This window comes from Dermacentor silvarum, chromosome 4, assembly GCF_013339745.2.
Source record: "Dermacentor silvarum isolate Dsil-2018 chromosome 4, BIME_Dsil_1.4, whole genome shotgun sequence".
In the NCBI taxonomy this organism is placed as follows: Eukaryota; Metazoa; Arthropoda; class Arachnida; order Ixodida; family Ixodidae; genus Dermacentor; species Dermacentor silvarum.
Window position 1 is genome coordinate 8,774,216 of NC_051157.2, and position 20,597 is coordinate 8,794,812.

At 43.8% G+C, this 20,597-nt stretch overlaps 2 protein-coding genes across 3 annotated transcripts in view; one reads left to right on the top strand and one right to left on the bottom strand.

Moving 5' to 3' along the window:
* The window catches only part of LOC119449405 (glutamate receptor 1), a 33,976-nt gene extending 21,535 nt beyond the window's left edge, over positions 1–12,441 (top strand). Inside the window, exons 10-15 of the mRNA XM_037712574.2 lie at positions 3,228–3,586; positions 4,044–4,242; positions 5,535–5,785; positions 7,495–7,603; positions 9,209–9,343; positions 10,545–12,441. Of these exons, the coding sequence (XP_037568502.1) occupies positions 3,228–3,586; positions 4,044–4,242; positions 5,535–5,785; positions 7,495–7,603; positions 9,209–9,343; positions 10,545–10,622 (1,131 nt within the window). The 3' untranslated portion in view covers positions 10,623–12,441. The remainder of the gene's footprint in view (positions 1–3,227; positions 3,587–4,043; positions 4,243–5,534; positions 5,786–7,494; positions 7,604–9,208; positions 9,344–10,544) is intronic.
* Positions 12,442–16,849: 4,408 nt separating this feature from the next.
* The window catches only part of LOC119449406 (allene oxide synthase-lipoxygenase protein), a 65,329-nt gene continuing 61,581 nt past the window's right edge, over positions 16,850–20,597 (bottom strand). For both annotated transcript variants that reach the window (XM_037712576.2, XM_037712575.2), the window contains exons 16-17: positions 17,546–17,709; positions 16,850–17,172 (exon numbers count right to left, since the gene is read on the bottom strand). In XM_037712576.2, coding sequence (XP_037568504.1) covers positions 17,058–17,172; positions 17,546–17,709 — 279 coding nt within the window. In that variant the 3' untranslated portion in view covers positions 16,850–17,057. The remainder of the gene's footprint in view (positions 17,173–17,545; positions 17,710–20,597) is intronic.

Consider the following 20,597-nt stretch of genomic DNA (forward strand, 5'->3'; position numbering starts at 1 on the left):
CTTCGCCGTCCAGTGTGTTGCATGATTCGCCGTGAACTTCCTGGTCCCGCCAGTTCCGTGCCAGCTCTTGCTCGCGCAGAGCCGGCACAGAGCCTTGCGTTACGTACCTGAACGATGCAGAGAATATTCTCAACTCGTCCTGCGCGAAGCCATCACTTTGTGAAACGAATGGCGACGTGCTGATGCCGCAATGTTGGACTGCTTTAACGAAAAGGTGTAGCGCCTGCTCAACTGGTTTGTAAAGTGCAGGTGAATTGAATAGACGTGAAGTACCTTTAATCGCATAACACGTACGAAAAAATGAAGTTTAAAACAAATGCTTCGGAAACAGAAGACACGGTGACACTGGGAGTTGCATTAAGGAGCACCGAACAAAAGAAAAAAAGAAAAACGTGGCATCGCAGCGCCAACCTAAGCGATAACCACCAGCTACATGCTGACTTCGTCGCATGTAGCTTTAACGACATTTTTACGCGTGCTTTAGTTTTCCTGTTTTCATCGGATGGTCACTTATCCTGGCATCGCTATCGCGCTAAACGTGCTCTTTGTGGGATACTCTGTGAACGTCATCACCGTCTGTCAACTCACACCGACCTGTCTAATCAGATTGCGCCTGAAACGCGAGCAGTGTAGCGAATCGCTTTCTTCACATGAGCACTAACGACTGCTCGGCATGTCCCGCATGTAAATAACGGACGCACTTGAGCAGCGCTGTTCAATACGAGTTCTCGAGTTTGATCCCAGCCGTGGTTCGATGGGGGCGAAATACAAAACGCTTGTGCGCTTAGGTTTCGTTGCACGTCAAAGGTCCCCAACTGGTTAAAATAAACCCGGGGGGTGGACTCCAGGTTAATTTGCAATGTGCCTCATAATCATATTGTGGTTGCGGCCCCTAAAACTCCAGAATTTAATTTTTAATTCGGCTGTCGTGGCCGTAGCTTAAGCGTTGCCTTTCTTTGAAGTCACGTGTTCGCACAGTAAACAGCTGGATTCTTCCGATCGTTCTTTATGCTGCTATTAAACACTGGTTGAATTGGAGAGGTTGGAATCCGTACGCATTCGGCTACTCCACTTCAATTCTATGCGCTATATATATATATATATATATATATATATATATATATATATATATATATATATATACACAATACACAATGAATTTGCTTTAAATTAAATAAGTAAATAAATAAAATATAATATATTAGATAATAAATGTATGATAATAAAAGGGACACTTTAGCACGCGCAAGGACTCACACCTACAAGAGTGAAAGAAAAAAACTGCAGAAACATAGCAACAAAAGCTTGTCACTGCACAAAATCGTCCTTATCGAGCATGTCAACACTCATAAAAATATTTCATGGCAGTGAACGATGTTCTTTCAAGACCACTCACTGACCATGGTGAAAGTATTGTCCCAAGGAAAAATGGACAATGGCCGAGAACGCTAATCTTGAAGCGCAGCTGTTGTCTTTCCTGGCTGTATAGGGGGACAGTCGAACAGCACGTTGGTAATGTCTTCATCCGCCACCACACACGAACACGACGCGGAGCTTGCACGATAGATTTTATGAAGAAAGTGCTTTGTGTATGCCACACCAAGACGAAATCGGTGAAACGTTTCCACACTCCACGATATTTTCACATATACACCGAATTTAAGCCCAGGGTCTACGGCATATAAAATTGATTGTTTGGACTCTTCATTGAACCATGCCTGAGATGATCCTGATGCAGAGATATTTTGTAATCTGTTTACAACCTCGTTGCTGAACAGCGGAATGGGGTATTTTTCTCTTTGTTCTCGTGCACTTTCTGCCCATTCGTCCACTCATTCATTTCAATTAAGCCAGAATGAGTGGTAACTTACTGAAATGCAATTTCGGGGCCGCTAGTTCAGCGATGTGTGACAGCTAAGCAATTCTCACGATTCTTTCTGCTACTTTTTCAACCTCTGCGCCGACCCTTTCACGTTACAACAATATTTTCGGGAATGATAAATAAACCGCAAGCTGTCGATTGATTTCGTTTTTTTGTTTAGTGTAGACCTTCTAGTTACGATACGTAAACTGTATTATTTTCGGAAGCCACAGTGTCGCTCACGTTGTATGTACTTGGCTTTCTGTTGCGTCGGCATAATGATCAGAGCTCGGCAGATTTTCGCAGTTTCAGGCGTCGAATAGATTTATTGCAGCTCCATTCCCAGATACCATTGTTGTTGTTGGACATTCTCCAGCAGCATGGATCGATGACGAAGAACAGATTGTATCTTTGCGCATAAACGCAGACTAGCAGCGTATTTTAACTGTGTTTTCAACCGGAGCCCATTTTTCGGTGAACGTGGGCCCATTATAATAATAATAAGTTTATTTGCCATCATACATATTAGATGGAAGGACGGAGGGAAAAAAGATGCTCACATGCAGCTTGACCAGCCCACAGCCCCTGATTTGTTTATTTTGGCAGAAGCAGCAAATCAACTCATAAAAGTATACACAAAATTGGCACAGTAAGTGAAATGTAACAAACAGTGCAATGATGGTGTCTTGAACAAAAACAGGTTATACTAACAATAAAAACCACGGAACAACATGAAATCACAGCGAAAGGAAGTGTGCAAAATTAAGCACTGTACATAATACGGAGATTCCGATAAGAAGAAGAAAATAAATCAAAGCCATCTAATTCGTAGGCGTTCAAAAGACAGGGTAATGTGTAAGATAAACGCTGTTTTCTGGTATTAAGACGAGGAGGCTGTGGGTTCGATTCCCACCGCCACCGGGCACCCACTGGTTCAAAAGGGTACAAGCGTACCCCGGCCTGGCGTTCGGCTTCCTTCAGGGGTGATACGCTTGGGAAAGGAGCCTGCGCCCTGAATTCCCGTCGAAACCAACGTGAGCACGGAAAAAAAGTGATGTCTAGACCGCTCCCATGGCGGTCATTTCCCATGTGGCGCCCCAATCACCTATTGAGGTGGGGGCACCTTCGGGTTGAGGTCAAACACCGCTTTCCAAGCGTTGAGGTCCCATAATGGCCGACCACCAGGCCGGGAGCGCGCTTGTACCTATTTTACCGGTAGGTACCCGGCGGCAGCACTTGCCTCCCACAGCCGCGGCGGATGCTCGTCTACAAGGCCGTATGTGGTTGGAGTACACTGGTAACTTATGGAGGACACTTGTAACTACAACACGGCAGTTCAAAGCGACGATGTTGGGTGTTCACGCAGGAAGTGGACATGGGCGTCGCCGCCACCTTGGTGAAGGCCGAGCGCCGCGAGGCGGTGGACTTCAGCCTGCCCTTCTTGGAGACCGGCATCGCGGCCCTCGTCCTGCGAACCGAGCCCGTGCTGGGCCGCGGCATGCTCACTTTTCTGGCGCCCTTCTCGTTCGAGCTGTGGATCTTCTTCGTGTCCGGCCTGGCCGTCGTCATGCTCGTCATGTTCCTCGTGAGCTTCTTCACGGCGCGGGCCTCTGCTGCGAATGAAAAGCCTGGAGTCGAGCGACACACGTCGGGCGCTCTCTTCAAAAGTGTTTGCTACACGCTCGAGGCCTTCACGCCGCACTACATTGATTCGTATTACGCCAGGTGAGTCAGCCCCAAACATGTGTTATTATTCGATTGCCGTCATAGTCTGACTTTATTTTATTTATTGGCAATTTATTACGCGTCTCCCACCGCTTAGGATAAGTCTTCCGCTTTCAGTCGTTATTATGTTACATGCACTTGTTGTTTCGTCGCCGTGGAATTTTTCGCACCATTGTCTGACTATTTATGTCGTGATGCAGAGCTGGCAAAACGTGCTGCCAACATTTATCATGTCAATATAGTAAATATAAGAACGGCATTGGTTTGCTATATATTTACTCGTTCACTATAAAGGCATACATCTCGTCTGCATGGTAACTTTCGGTAGGCTTCACTTTCTCGTTATATTCTAAATCTAACGGTTTCTATTTCTTATGAAGCTTCGCGTGCTGTCCTCGTAAAAGCAGGACGGATAAAAATGTTTGAAACTGAGCCCGTTTCGCTTCTCCACGGATAGGTCCATCGCCGGGCGGTTGATCGGGAACGTGTGGTGGCTGTTCGTGGTGTTTGTGTTTTCTGCGTACACGGCCAGCCTGGTGCCCTTCCTCTCCACTGAGACGATGCCCCGACTGCTCGCCACCGCCGATGACTTAGCCGACCAGACGACCGTCGAGTACGGATTCACCAGGCAGTCATCCGCCAGGAACTACTTCGAGGTAATCGTCAATAGCAGAAAGAAGAACATCCTTGCTCGATAATGTATGTTTACATATGGGCGCTTCCCTTCCCAATATTACGTATTGTCAGGTGGTGCCAACGACATGCATGTATTGAGCCAGGAATGAATGAATGAAGCTTTATTTCCAATAGAACAATGGAGGAGGGTGAGTAAGAAGCCGCAAAGAGAAAACCGGAAGATAACGGCAGTCAACTGAGTTCGTACTGCTTACTCGAAAATTCCAATAACTCTTCCGTCCTCTCAATTGAAGGTTTGTTGACACGGTTGTCCAATTGTCCGTTCTATAGAAGGCTACCAATATTGCTCAATCTGAGTCGGCTAGCTCTCCGCATGTGTTTTACTTTGAACGATTGTTATGAGACAGGAGATGTGCCGACCTTATTCGCTCGTTCCTCACGCTTTTGTTTAGGAAAAGTACACAAAAGAGGCACCGACTATGTGACAAATCAGTCAATGGCACGACAGAGGTGACACCGACAACGACGGCATGATGGTGACAACGACGCAGACACCGGAGGGATAACAATAGCGCGTCAGCGATGACAACGGAAATGACAGCAAAATGTCGCTTTGTTGACTGACATGTATACGGCAGTGATCACGTAGTATTCGCAAGATGATGTAGAATTATTCAAACGTATCAGGAAATATGGAGCTAATGACAGCGCTTTGCACTGACTGCAGGAAGGAATAAGAGACGTACTGAAATACGAAGATCAGTTTTTTTATAATCGATTTCATGTATATGATAATCATAATTAAAATAAACTCAGCTGGAAGTAGCGCTTGTGTGTCGTCGTTTCGTCGTGCGCTGCACGCTGTGGCGTTTTCATACTTGACGCGCTGAAGGAAATGTGGCCGCGTTATAAGATTAACACATTTAAATGAGTAAGGCGCATCTGTGGGAGCGGTCTTAGCAGTTCAAGAAATGTATAAAGGAAAGTTAGCTGGTACCCTACTCGTCCCGCCTATGGTGCGATCAAGTTGCAGGATATAGTCAATGTGACCTGGCCCATGTGCAATACGCTCGGAAACTTGGCTTTTATGATCAAGTATTCGGATGCTCTTGGAATCATTTCCGGAAAATCTGGCGAGTATAGTTCAGTTTAAAGCTAAATATGGTGGGCACTTGGTCACTAGCTGCGTGTTATAGTCGGTGAAATTATGACGCTATGTCGATTGTTCAAGTTATTGCCGTTAATTATTTGATACCTGCGAACCGCAGGTTCTGCAACATAAAAGCTGCTGTATATCTCGTTCCTTTCGCAGAACCCAAACCTGAACTCTAGCGTGCACAAACGCATGTGGGAAACGATGAACAGCAAGCCGGACGTGTTCACCGCCTCGGATGGTGATGGCGTGCAGCGGGTACGCGGGTCAAAGGGCCGCTACGCCTTTTTCATGGACGCCAACAAGGCGGACTACATTAGCAGCCAACGCCCCTGCGACACGGCCACGCTGGGAGAGCCTTTCGGCAGACGAAACTTCGCCGTGGCGTTGCCTAAGGACTCGGCGCTCAGGTAGTACTTTGAATTCGTTGCCTCAATTGACGTGCCGGATATTATCCGTCGTAGGCGACGAGGGGTCACAGGCTAATCGGACGCCAAAGACAAACCATGTGCGGAAACTGCGTCCCCACATAAGCCTTATGTGGACGATTTTTTGTTTTGTATTCAGTGTTCTCCGGCTGACCTTGAGGCTGAGGTTGCCATAGTGGTGCCAATAGTCAAAGAATGCCTTGGCCCCCTTGACATTACCCACGAGCTCCCATAGAATGACACGATCCGGTTTTTGGATCTGCGCTTAACTTGTTCCGATTTTCACACGTGTTGGAACTATGAACCTCGGGCTAACAAGCCACTTCTTCCGTTTTATTCTGCTCATTCTAAGTTGGTCAAGAGAGGCATTGCTAACATTTGCCTAAATAATGCATTGAAAAAATCGTGCCACCATTCCGTTTTTTCAAGATTTGCTTCTCAGTGCGAACGGCTTTCGCAGGCTGGCTACCCCGTGTCCTTACAAGTGTGAGTAGCAGAACGTATTCTAAGAGAGTATAGAAAAGACAACCAGCACGAAGATAATCCTACCACCGTCTCACGCAGTCTTAAGAAAATCGCCAAGCGAGCGAATATTCGTCTGGTGTTTTCTGCCCCTAACAAACTTATGAGGATTTGCAAGCTCTTTAATCCGAACAAAGAGGCTCCTCCTAGCAGTGATAAACAACATAAAAAGAAGTTCGTTAATTGTAAACACTGCGCTGTTTATTGTTTTCCACGCAAGCGTGGAAAACGTTACTTCGGTCAAACTGGCCGATGTCTGAATGCTAAGAATCGCATTGTATACAGCCGGGGGGTTTCTTGCGCAGCACTGCAAAACGTGTGGTTGCAAACCTTATTTAGAAGAATGCGTCATTCTAGGTCGTAATCACAATCAGCTTACACGAGAAATCATTGAAGCGAAAGCTATCATAGGTCGGACTTGGCCATGCGTGTAAGCTCACCTTCGTTGACGCTATCAAGCAATGAATTGGCGTATCTCGGACTGCCGCCACATGCTGTCTGAATATGTTTTTACATGGTTTTTTTAGTTTGTGGTTTGGGTTTTGTCAAAACTCCAACCCTAAAAAATGGGTGGAGAACATCCGAGAATTTGGGCCAACTTTGCTGTGACGCGGTGTTATGCTTGTTCCTGCCGGTGGGCCGCTGTCCCCATAATCTTTATTTTCTTAGCTGCTCCTTGAAATAGTATACATTTTTCTTTAATTCTTGGTCTTTTTACGCGCCAAAATTACGATCTGTTAATGAGGCACACCGTAGTGGGGGACTCCGAATTGAAATTTACATTCTTTAACCTGCAGCCGACGCACGTCCCATTTTTGCGCTCTTTGCTGAAGTATGTGTTCGTACCAGCAAGCCCGGCTAGCCACTATTCCAAAACTACAAGGACAGAAGTGTGCCTACCTTCACCACTTATATTGCTGGAAAATGAAGTGTTTTGTTGTCTTTATCGCACTTCAAGAATGGTATGCATGGCACAAATTTTTCTGTCCTCACAAAATATGTTAAATAATCGAAGGGAACGAACTCCTCAGTGTAACATATCTTGACTGCGCTTCATCTGCTATTATCTTACACACAGAAAAGCACCACAGAAAATATCGCATGCTTTGCTTGAGTGCGCCAGTGCGTACTAGTCTGTGATTCTGCCTCTTCTTTTTTATCTTCAACAGAAAGCCTCTCGATGAAGCAATTGCCAGGCTTACAGAAAGTGGGGAGCTGTTAAAGCTTAAGAAAAAGTGGTGGTCTGAAAAATCTGTCTGTCAAGAAGTTTTCAGAAAGGTAAGCATATATTTTTTTTGTGCAGCTTGCCCTTCGGCAAGAATATGTATTTAAATAAAAGCGTGTAGAATTTGCAGTAGGGTTTAACGGTTCGGACCTATCGGTCCTTGAATATTGCCTGTAACTTTCTGTTTGAGCCGTTCGCAGCCTATGACAGCCCTCTCGTCGTGTGCCTTTGGCACAGTATCTTTTCTGAACCAACTCGCTCAACAACAAGTTTTGTTAAGACAGCTATTAGAATCCTCTATCGTGTAGCGCTCGTTCCTGGGCTCCGCCACAGCAAAGGCCCATTGTTCCGCTGTACAGGGGCTCCGGAAGTCTATCTGATGTGTGGGGGTGACGTCTGGGGGCTCATGTCACATCGTGTAGTTCACCTCTCTCTCTCTCTCTCTCTCTCTCTATATATCTCTCTCCATATATATCTATATATATATATATATGGAAAATCCACTGAGAAATTCAGGCGCTTGTGTCCTGACCGATAACTGATATTTTCGGTGAAAGGTATTGCGCGGGGTCAGAACAGAGTGGATCATATGGGCTTTCTGGTGCGGAATTATAGTGCGCATGTCTCTGCTAGACCATTGTACTGTTTTTCACGGTATCCCTCCACCCAGTGTGCATAGGCGATGAATGGGGAAGGCGTTTAATTATTGTGTATGTCTTCGCAAAATTGTGGCATCTTGCAAACATTTTTAAAGTGCTGTACAGAGTTTAGCGAGTCTTTCGTACTCACACTAATCCTCTTCAGCGTATTGGCGGTATTGACTGCGTTATGCACGGCCTGCAGCTCAAGTAGTAAGGCATCTGAATTTTATGTCCTTGTACATCTCATGTATACAATATACAAACACGTATGATATATGTATATGCATATAAAGCTGGTTATCTCAAATAAAACACCGCAGGAAAATAATCTAATATCATTCTCTTCTGGACAATTGTTTTTGTGAATGCTTACTGACACGCTTTTTTTTAAATACTGTTGAATACGGAGACACGTGGAGTTGTCACGAGCCTAATATTACCATGTTTCAGTGGCGGTGAACAACACAGTAGTACAGCTGTGAATCACGAAACTAACTTTATTGGGCGAATGTGTGCGTACAAAAACAGGCTACAGTCAAAGTACAACGATAGCGACGGATACAGTCGGTGATCGTCGAAACCTGATCAGCGGGTCAAGGCTTTTATACATGAGTCGCAGAATGTTCCAGTGTAATCGCTAGTGCCCACGTGTCTTCCAGAAAGTACTACACAATTCGCGTCGAACATACATTCAGACTACGCAAGGTTCGGGGACAACAGAGAACGGATAGAACCATCGATAACAGCCGAGAAACTTCTGATACATGCAGGCACGTCTGCGCCGAGCGATAACGTTTAACATTTGTTAACAGGTGAAACGCCGTCGCCCGAGAAAGATAAACAAGTACAGGTGTCAATATTGAGGATGGACTTTGACTACTTTGAAAATTAGCATTTAGTGGCTCTTTGATTAGGGCAATAGACCTAGTTGGCCTCATATTCCAACGTCTATATATAGTGTTCAACTGGGAGATAGCAATATCTTAATCAATCCCAATCCCAAATTTCTTTTTACAGGATGGCCTCGTGATGACATTAGAGAATTTCCTGGGTGTATTCTTTATCCTTGGCGGAGGAGTGGCGCTTGGCCTCCTTGTGGGATTCATCGAGATTGTGTACCGCGCATGCGCACGCAGTTCTTCATGCACCAAGGTGCGTACGAGAAGCCTTGGAATGGATGGGCACGTACCATGCTGCTCTTGGCGCATGTCTGAAAGGGCGCTGTTGCACTGAGTCAGCAAATTATTTGCAGTGTTCATTTTGCTGCTGGCTTTTAAGCAACACGCGTAATGTTGGAACAGCGCATATAGGAACTTTTGTTGAACGTACTGTATGGCAGGAAGGGCGTGTGTTGCAAAGCGTTAATTGCAAGAACTGCACAAATGACTCCCACTACCATGGATATTAGTGGGAAAAAGTACTCATTTTCTTGGTAACTTGGCCACGCTACAAGGCAGATACATGGTCGAATATTGCTCAAAGTTCTTTGACGAAATATAAGCACATAGTTATAGACCTATATGCAGATTGTGTGGTGCCCAGAGACGCTAAAATGTAAGAACTATACTTAATCATTTACATGCTGAACGTACTGCCGAAAATGGCTTGTTCGAGCAGCAGATGGAATATGAGATTTAATGTGAACACAAAGTTTCTCCGAGGAAACTAACTTTTCATCCAACAGTTCTCTGCACTCGTGGTGATCTGGAACGGAAATTGTTCGTTGCTGAAACATCCACGCCACACTTGCCACATTGCTTGCTTTTTCTTCTTGAAATGTGTCCCGCCCTCGATTTGAGGCCATAACAAATATTTTATGTGGCAAAACCGCTTTTCTCTGCAAGTTACCTATTTGCTTATTGGCATAGGATATGCAGATGATAACTTTTCCCCGACAGTATAATTTATATATTGCGTCTAATTGCGCATGCAAAGTTTTCTCTAGTAGACGAAGTAAACGTTAATGCTTCAAGTAGAATAGTATGAAGTAACAAGCACGGTATGTACGCAGGGTCGCGAGCAAGACTCCAGAAATCACGGATTCAGTTAAAAACTTAAATTTCTTCTAGCATGGACGTCGGGGTAAGCTGGAACTGTCTAAATAAATTGCATTGGTTGAACAGTCACTAGTAGGTTGTTGCACTTGATTTCAGCCTGCATGATTAGGTTCTGCTAAAAAAAAAACATTTTTTTCGTGACATCTTTGGTTCTCAGACTTGCTCGCAACTGTGCGTACGTGATTCATGCAGCCTATTTGCGCCGTGCTCTCAGTACGTATAAGGCAGTTGGCACTCAACTTGCGACAGCCTGTAACTAATGTACATTAAGGTGAATCAAGTGCACACTTTTGCAGGGCGAAGATGCAGCACCCACAGAAGAAGCTCAAATACCTGAAAAGGAGTACATCGATCAGCCACTGGCCTGCGCGTAACTTCCTTGTTGGTGGCCCGTGGCAGAGGCTGGAATCTACAATGTTGGTTCCGCTGAAGCCAAGACTCAGCATTTATCACGCCAGTATGGGCAAGAGGCCGGAATTCTCTCCAGAAGTATTTTTCTGAGCGAGCACTTCATTTTCATCCACAACCTTGGTTATGTTTGCATTTCACGTTCTTTGTTTTGTCATACCAGCTTACGATCACACCTACCGTGACCATCCTTTTATTTTACTTATGGTGTCAATTATATATGAAAAGGAGCACTGGCAGAATAAATTTAAAACGCATTTTAGACAAAATTCATTTTACAAGTTTGTGAAATTGTAAAAATTCGATTTAGTTGTGTAAAGCCTCTTGCATTAGCAGAAGAAAGTCTTGATAGAGGTGTAGACCGAACTGGGGGAATTCGGCATCTGGGGCTCTACGCAAACTGTGTTTTAAATAATTTTCATGCGTTGTAATGGCGAATTTCTGTGTGCGTCGGTGGCAAGTGTTTTGAACTGCGCAAGACATGCTGTTCTTGTCTTATATTACGACCCCAAGCAGTCCCTTCCTCGTGTTGCTCTGCGATGCCGCACAATTATTTGCAAGATAACTGATTAATCCTACGACTGAAGCTGCCAACGATATGAATGTATACAAACTCCATCTTTTTATACAGAATTTCGCAAATGCGAGACCAGTACTTGATGGTCAAATGCTCACAAAGTGTTGAACAAGTTTTTATCTATAGACTTCGTAGCTGTTTGTATGTTGTGCATATGAAAAGTCACATGTTATATGTCGGTGTCTTGTAGCATATACATATTTCGCATATTCATCATATTTCATTCAAGACAAAAACAATGCTCCTCAACTTACGCCCCACTTCCACTAATTTTGACGTTCCATTGGTATCAACTGTCTATGTGCTCAGTTGTTTTCGTCATTGAAGGGCATTTCTGTGAAAAACATGAATCTATTTTCAGTCCTCCGAACAAAATGAAAAACGCACGTGGAATAATATTGCCAAATCCATTTGGACGCTCAGCATTCAAATTTACTTCACTGCTATTTTTGAAGGAATCCGCTATATATCTTCAGATTTGATATCCACAAACTTCGACATGTGTGTGCAAAAGCTTTGAATGCCTTGTTCACGAAAGTACAGAATCGTTTGTCGATATAGGATTGTTCTTACAACACTGCCAATATTACGATCTGCGAGTTACAGGTTCACGTCATGTACTTTTATTTGGAATGTTGCACATGTGTTATCTTCTTTCTCTCTCAACCTATTTCTAGTGACAATAAAGTACAGAAAATAAGGGGTCTAAATTAATTAGTAGAGCACCTTAGTGGTGCGCATGAGAACTCCATGCAACCAGTCAACGCCCTTGCTGTTCATATATATATATATAGTATTTCTTTTCAAACGTTGATCTATATAGCATAATGCAATGAAGACCGTTTTCCACGCACTAGAATTGATAAAGAGCAGGAGTTTTCTGCCGGTGGAAAGTCATGATCTCAAGTGGTGCTTCTGAACAAAGGACTCATCGAAACAATGTTGCCCAGCCGCGGAGTTTGCATATTCAACATGTTACACATTCGGAATAGATTGGTCCCGGCTAGAAAATGAAAATTTGCTCTTGATTTGGCATTCTTTCTTTATGGGAACAATAAATAACTGTATTCTAAGGAATGTGAGGAGGTTATTTCATGTTGTACTTCACTTACCACCACAAAGGAATAACTATTTGTGTGAGCTAATTTTTTGCTGAATAAAATTGCACGTGCAGCTTTCAGTGGGGTCATTTAGGGCTTTATCTCTCTCTCTCTCTCTCTCTCTCTCTCTCTCTCTATATATATATATATATATATATATATATATATTGCAGAAAAGCTATCAACGGAAGCCCTTTGCATGAAGTTTAGTGCATTTAAAAGGGTATGTTAAATTGTAATTTTCGGAAGCAGATCTTCGATTGATGCATCTATTTCCTGTTTGACAAAAATGTATTTATGCCTTGGACGTTTTAAACATCAGCGCCACGAAAGTAACGATCTGTCATGAACTCTAAATTTACACATTTATGCTGACTTCTTTATACGGCCTAATATACGTAGTTGATAGAAGTGCCAAGCTTTTCTTCGGTGCTGAGTTACGGAGTTCTAGACTTGGCGGTCAAATTTTTCTGTTGACAGATCCGATTCGCAAACTTCTAACCTAAAGGTTTTTTTTAAGGCTTTCTCTGCAACTAAGACATTCTAGGACCTTAGTTATTTTGACGATATTCTCAGACCAACCTGCGCGTGTGAGTTGTAAATAAACGAGTACTGTTGTTCGGTGACAGCTGTATTTGCGTTGATAGTCAATTCATAGCAAGTGGGATGCATTGTACGTGCGCTTGTTTAGGGCTGAGGGGGTATCTAAACCTGGTGCTGATCGGAATGGGGTACTAAGACTTGTTGAAGTGATGCCACGTATGTCGCTATTGCCGCAATCATGCGAAACAAGTACAGTGATCCAGCTTTGTGGTGATGAAATGGACGATGGGCGGTTGAATTGTTTACTACTGTCTAATCTATAGAGTTGCCAGCCTGCTCCTAGCTTTCCTTTCCTGTCAAATGTATATATGTTTTCAAATCAAAGAATAATAACAACCTATAAGTAAGTAAAGTAAGAAAGCGTGTCGTTTTTCTTACTAACCACTGCGGCATTTTCACGTTGACAGTACACTTGTGAAATATCAGGCGTGTAGAGTAAGAAAGAGCTCAGACACAATTTAACGCCAAAATACCGGTGAAGCGTTTAATTTCCTATTTCGTTACCTCACATTGAATCACTTATGTCGCTCTTCAAGCAAAAGTACGCAAGATGCGAACTGTATGCGTGACTTTCAATTATTTTCTATGTCTAATACCTAACCGCCTTAGTGTGTTACCATTGCGGGCCGCTTTAGCGTGTGTGTTAAGAAATGGCAATGTTTTTGTGTTCCCAATGATTCTGAAGGGCAGCAAACGTACGACAGTATCTGTGTTTGCCAAGCCTTCTTTCTTAGGACTACGTTGCACATCATCAGCCGAGTTAGAAAACGAAAAACAAAACTGTTTACTCGTAGCCAGTTTTTTGTCCCGTATAATTACGTGCAAAAGGGGGAAAGGCTTCTGGCAATCCATGGTACGAAGAAAAGGGGACAGCCTTCTGGCTATCCATTAAACGCAGGAACACCTATTATGAGATAAATGTGTTCTATCACTTGGACTGTATTTTTGTCGGTGTACACGCATGACAGATACAGCCGCTTTGTAATTAGTGCGATAATGGTGAGCGATATGAGACCGACCATTTCTTTCATAGAATTTGCGCCATATTGGTCAATGAAAAGTATTTGTAATCGAACAAATCCTGTAACAGGATTTGTAGCACATTGATAAATGAAACCAATATGCTAAACACGTTTCGCCAAGCGTAAATTATGTGCGCACTTTTAATCTTGTGCCATAACTGCGGAACAGGAACAAAGGAGTGTACATTTCGCTGTTGATCAGCACCTTTATTTCTTGAAGAAGTGTAACCTTTCTAGTGCATCATGGAAACAGAGTGGGAACGCACTCTGAACCATTTTAGCAAAGTGAGGGAAAAACCGATATATGAGATGTAGCAATTATTACCATGTGTTTTTGCTCAATTTTTTATTAAAAAAAGAAATCAGTATAGAACTTCTACATTTTTGTTCGATCGATCAGCACGTAATGCGTTATTACGAATGCGTCTTCTCATTATTGCTTGTGAAATGTACATTACTAATAAAATTTTTCAGAATTAAATGACTACTGTTTCACAACTCCAAATAACTTTTTCAAATACATTGGTTCATGTCTTGCGGTGTGTTCAATATCGCTATTATCAGCAACTTTCCTGCCACACCTGATTTCAGGCGTGTGCCTTTAATCAACCATTCTGGAACTTGGCAAGAAGTAGTGGGGTGCGAAGTTGCCTGTAGTCTGTTACTAAGCCTAACGGCTAATCTAGAATCATCGGGCCGAATTTCACAAAGGCTTCGCGACTATGCCATCCGAGGTGAGTAAAGTCGGCGCTTTTTTCTAGCTTAATAGATGGGATGGAACACTGTGCGACCACCTTGCAAGACATGAATAATGCACATTTGTCTGCATTATCAGACATTTTAGTCGTTCGCGGTGTCTCCCTGCGGTCAATGTGCGCAGTCGTTATAGCTTCAAAAGCACAGCTTATCAGACGATGCGATCAAACATAGGTGCCACTACTTTCTCAAGAGTGCGCTCATCCTCCCGAGGTGTTACGCTGTCAAGATGCTGTCGAAATGTTACATACAAGAAAAGCAAACATGAAACCACTTGGCACATACTGAAGTCTTTTTTAAATATTTTGTATCTTTAAACCTAGGGGCCATTTTTTTTTCTGGAATGCCACATTATGTTGAATAATGAGGAATCACATTATTACGACATTAAGAAGCGATCAGAATGTCTCAAATGTTTGTCTGTACTCAGGTTTTGGGCATCGTTTTGCATTGTAAAGCGTACCTCGAACAATGAGCAGCGCTGCGCTCACTGCTTTGAATGTATTGTAAATTTAAAGCAGTCCGCACGCTGAATAAGCCTCTCCTCCCTTTATCAGCTTTTGCAAGAAATCCACAATAATAATAGCGAAAACACAAAAGGAGACACAGACGAGAGCATGTTGCTGAAACTTCCAAAAGACCAAAACCCACAAAAGCAGCCATTGTACTGCATCGCGTACAATAGACGAACAATTGATGCAAGATTAACGTGCAAATATACCAACGTAACTCAACTGTTTGTCTGAAAATTTATCGTGTGTATTGGCGCTAAGGTTGCAACATTCCTTAATAACATAAACCGGACCGAATCTATTACAGTTAAGCTCGTTTAGCAAAAAAAGTACAAATAAAGAAATATAAATCAGTAACCAAATAAAAATAAAAACGCTATTGCAATTCATTGATTAATGAAATTTTGCGTCCTAAATGGAAATTCCTTGAACTATAATTTATCCAAAATTTAGCTTCCTTGAACATGTAGTTGCCGGGCTGTTTACAACAGAAGTTTGCGATATTTGGCAACCTTCAAAAGCAAATTGTCCAAAAAGGAAAAATTCAACATTTTGCGGCGTCTTGGAAATAGATAAATATGTCCTAAAGCAACAGAGCAAGCCGCAATGCAGTAAATGCGGGAGTTTCTTTTAAATATGGTCACAACTGAGACACAGTTCGCAAAAACCGTGTATCTTATACTTGTTCTTCAGCATTTATTTCTAAATCACATTAATAAATTTCTTTATATTATACATAGTTGGAATCTACAAGAATTAAGCTTTTTTTATGGTATATACGACAACTTCATATCCCAAGTATAGAAGAGCCGCCACGGTTGCTCCAAAAGTACTGAAAACGGGGGGCTCGTGCCACCAGAGTGGGACCGCCGCCTTAAGCAGAACCGGAGCGCAGGTGGAACATTAAACTTTCGTTTTCAGCTCGCTCCGGCGTTTCCGAAGCAGCCGACGTGGCCGCTGTGTACACGTGATCCCCCAGCTTCTCCAGTGGTGGAGCTCGCCCCCAATACTTCTGGTTGTGTAGATGATGCTTCGGAAACCGAAACAACTACGTTCTGACAGTGGCTCGATCTATAAAGGCCAATGCTCGTAGTGGTAAGATTCGTGCTCCGGAAGAAAACAAGCGTCACCCACCAAACCCTCTGAAAGACACGAGCTCTTGGCTTTCCGTCGTGGCGTCATGGCTCGAAGAGAGCTGACCTTCTATTCTCTAGGAGGTGGTGTTCTGCATGAGGACGCCGTACTATTATTATAGTATCATACGGCTAATGAGTTCCGGTGGAAATCCGCAAAGCAGCGCAAGCTTCATTAAAGTTTCAATACGCTCAAGTGTAGATCCAAACAACAAAGGAAACCCGCGTGGGTTCGAAATTGAAGGAAACCCTCAAGCATGATCTCTTAAAGACCTTTGTAGCTTCGTGATCTATCCATGACGTCATTAACCAACCGAGCAGCTGCGCACTTTTCAGGCTATATGGCATCATTCAGTCTCTGTCCTGCAAAGCTTGCGCGTGTGGCTCTTTCTGGTTAGCTTAACTACCAGAATTGTACACGCTCACTAATAATGTTACTCACCCGCAGAGATTGTTGTGACTTCACGGGAAACGCTGGAAGTTGAACAAGTTTTTCAATTTAATGAACAACATTTTTATTTGACGCAGTGCGTTAGATGAAACGTATATCGCTTGCATAGGGCAAAATGTTAGCGTGTTTATGTACAACTGTGATAAAATTTAAATAAACAATTGAGCAGTGACTGTGATCGTTGGTTTTGATGATGGGCATTAGATAGATTCCCTTATACTGCCTGAAGGGCTAGTAAATGCGCATCCTAAATGCTGATGGAATTCGGGACTATCTCCGGGTCGAGATACGGGTAGGGGATGTCCTTGCAACAGTTTCTTTTCTTGATGTCTTCACTGATTAACTTCAATTCTTCTCGAAACCTGAAATGTAAAAAGAAAAAAAAACTAAATTGGTTGGTCCGTCCTTAAGAGAAATGACCATAAAAAGTGATACGTGTATTAGAAGGTCCCAAATATTTTAATTTTTTTAAATAAGAAAAACACCCGGTATACGATACAGTTTTAACCACGCAGCCTGTCGCAACAATGGTTCAACATTCTCCCGCATTCTCTGAAGGATACGCAGAGAAATTAATGAACTACAGCAAGCGAAGTGCACTGATGTAATGGTGTAAATAATAATCCAACGAAAACAATAGGACAAAATCTGTTGCAACTGGTTCTGAAATTATTTTCGATAGGCTTATGACGGTGCCTGGCTAATAAAGGAGAAGAGAGGAAGTGCAGGCCTTACTCGTCGGCTGCCTTGACGGCGAATGGCTCGTACATGTACTGAATCTCGAAGTCTCCCAGCGAGTTGGTGCCCTTGCTACTGAGAAGCTTCGTGATGATCATGCTGTCGAGCGTGACTTGCCGCGACGGTAGAATGGAAACGATGTCTTCTTGCGTCCACGCCCTCTGCATATTCGCGCAAACATCTCAGTCACATGGGCTCGCCAAAGGCTCGCCACATGGGCTCGCATTTCAGCTCGCCAAAGCAAAGAAATGCTTGCCTTGGTTGATTTTGTGCTGCACATACCTTCTCCCTACTGACGTCAAAGTCACTTGCAGTTTACCATCACAAATACGGAACACTGATGTTGATGTGCAGAGGCAAAAAGCCACACATCGTTTACAAGGCGCAATAAGCCTACACACCGTTTACAGACACAAAGGCAGCTTGATGGGGAAACAACGATTTTAACAGCGAAGCTGTTTATGCCAGCCGTAAAACGTGCGCGTTTCACGCAAAGCCAGCCGCGCGGTAGCCATGGCAACCAGCGACGCCGCAGCTGCCTGCCACTGCGTTGCCTAGCGACCACCTCGCGGAGCGTCGCGCGCTATGCTAGGGAGAGAGAAAGAGAACACGACAGCGAGAGAGAGTGCGCGCGTCGCGCGCTATGCTTGGGAGAGAGAAAGAGAAAATTAGGGCGAGAGAGAGAAAAACAAATTGTAGCAGCACCAACTAGGCAACGCGCAGAGGTGCTGCCGACGCCATCCGCGCTTCTCTGTTTCCCCGCATTACCCAAGGTAATCTAGTACACTGTACTCGCGGTGTCCGTGACTGCGGCAGACGCTCTGGCGGCACCTCGGCCGAGCTCTCACCAACTGCACGCTACTGCGCATGCGCCGTGACGTCGTCCCGGCGTTTCGTCTGCTGCGTGCACTGCGTACACTGTGCATAGCTTTCGCCCCACTTCCTTAACGTATGCTCGGACTGCAAGTGCTTCGCGAGGCGTTTCCCGATGCCACGGACCACGAGGAAATGCTTATGCACTTCGTAGAACTTAGCAACACTTGGCCTCACTTCGTATAGCCATGACCAGCTAGGAACCGATCAGCTCCGCTGTGTCTTTAGCCTTGCGCCACTAGTGAAAACTACCCCGATTTTTTTTCACAGAAGGCATTTTCTCATGTGAGGCTTAATACGTCGAATTTATATTGTCACTTGGTAGTGACGGTCAAGAACACAGTAGCGAAACTGTGAATGGCGAAACTAACTCTTTATCGGGTGAACATGTGCCCAGAAAAACAGGCTACACTCAAAGCACAACGACAGCGACGAACACTGTCGGCGATCGTCGAAAATCTGATCTGCCAGTCAAGCGCGTCGGCTTTTACACTTGAGTCATCGAGGTTCCTGAGTAATTGCTGGTGCCCGCGTCTCTTCCAGAAAGTGCTACACAATTCGCGTCGCGCCTACAATCGTATTACACAAGCTTCGGTGACAACAGACAACGAATAGAGCCATCGATAGCATTCGAGTAAGTTCCAATCATGTAGGCGCGTCTTGCGCTGAGCGATAACATTAAGTTGTCAGTGGGTGAAAGGCAGTTCCTGAGAAAATGATAATGAAGTACACGTGTCAATAGAAGTACGTCGAATCCGTGCGCTTTAAACAGCATATTATTCATTCACACTTCAGAGAATTGCGACGTATATTTTTATTGTGGAACTAGAGAACATGACCTATTATTATAATATAACATGAGCATGAATGCTCATGTTATGTGAACTAGATTGTATTGCGATAAACATTTCATCATCATCATCATCATCATCATCATCATCATCATCATCATTATCATCATCATCACCATGGTCATCGTATCTTCGTCGTAGCCTTGAGCAGAAATAGCGGAAAGGAACAGGACGTAAAAAAAGGGACAGACAACGGCGCCGACTAACAACCAAATGTTTATTCTTTCAAGCAGCACACGTCTGTCCTTTCCTTACGTCATGTTCCGTTGCGCTGTTTCTGCTCAAGTCATGAACCAACCAGCCAAAATGTGTACGCTTCTCATCAACCGTCACAAGCTCAGAATAATGGGTGCATTTTCGAGTTGAGTACTCAAAGGGCACTGCCTTTTATTGAGCTCATTAATGTTTGCCTCCCAACAAACATTAAGGAAGCCGATGCTTGAATATCACCACACAAGAGATGACAAAGCGATCGTTGATGTTGCGGAACAGGAAGAAAGGAGTGTACATTTCGCTGTTGATCAGCCCCTTTATTTCTTGAAGAAGTGGAACCTTTGTATGCGCTCTACAGTAGAGTCTGAGCAATGTTATTGTTGACTATTGCACGTGAGTCTTCTGAAAAACCGAAAGGTCCTGGAATAAGCTCTCTGGGGTTAAGGCACCTGTGGCATAAGGCTTAAGAAACAAGATCGACGCTTGATTACGCTGGCTGTTGGCTGAACTCGGATTGCTGGTTTTCTAGACCATAATGCGAGCGCTCGTATAATCTTGTCTGCTAAAGGAAGCAAAATATCAAACTCGTTCTTTGGCCAAAAAGCCCAATTTCCTATATTGAGCTCCTTATTAAATTTTGGAAGGCCACGTGTTGAATATCTGGATGCAGTATTCCAAGCTTCGCGATAATCAAGTTGTTGATGAAATATTACTGACTGTGTAGGTTTCTCTTGCTGCTCGTAGTCTGTGGTAATTTATGACTAATTCTGTGCACTGTTAATGTAGCTTGTCAACTACGAACTAGACATTATTTATTCACGGATCACTTTGATGGAGCCTGTTACCTTGCACATTTAATACAGCGGCGATGTCCTTATTTATCATATCCTCAAAGCATGACCCAGAACGTACCCTTAAATTCATTTGAATTCTGGAATTTTAAATGCGAGAACCATGATCTGATTATGAGGCGAGCCGTAATGGGGGCTTTCGTATAGTTTGATGACCTGGGTTTCTTTAATGTGCACCTAGATCTAAGTACATTTCGCCCTCACCGAAATACGGCTGCCGCGTCCGGGATCGAATCCGCGCCCTCGATCTCAGAACCGCAA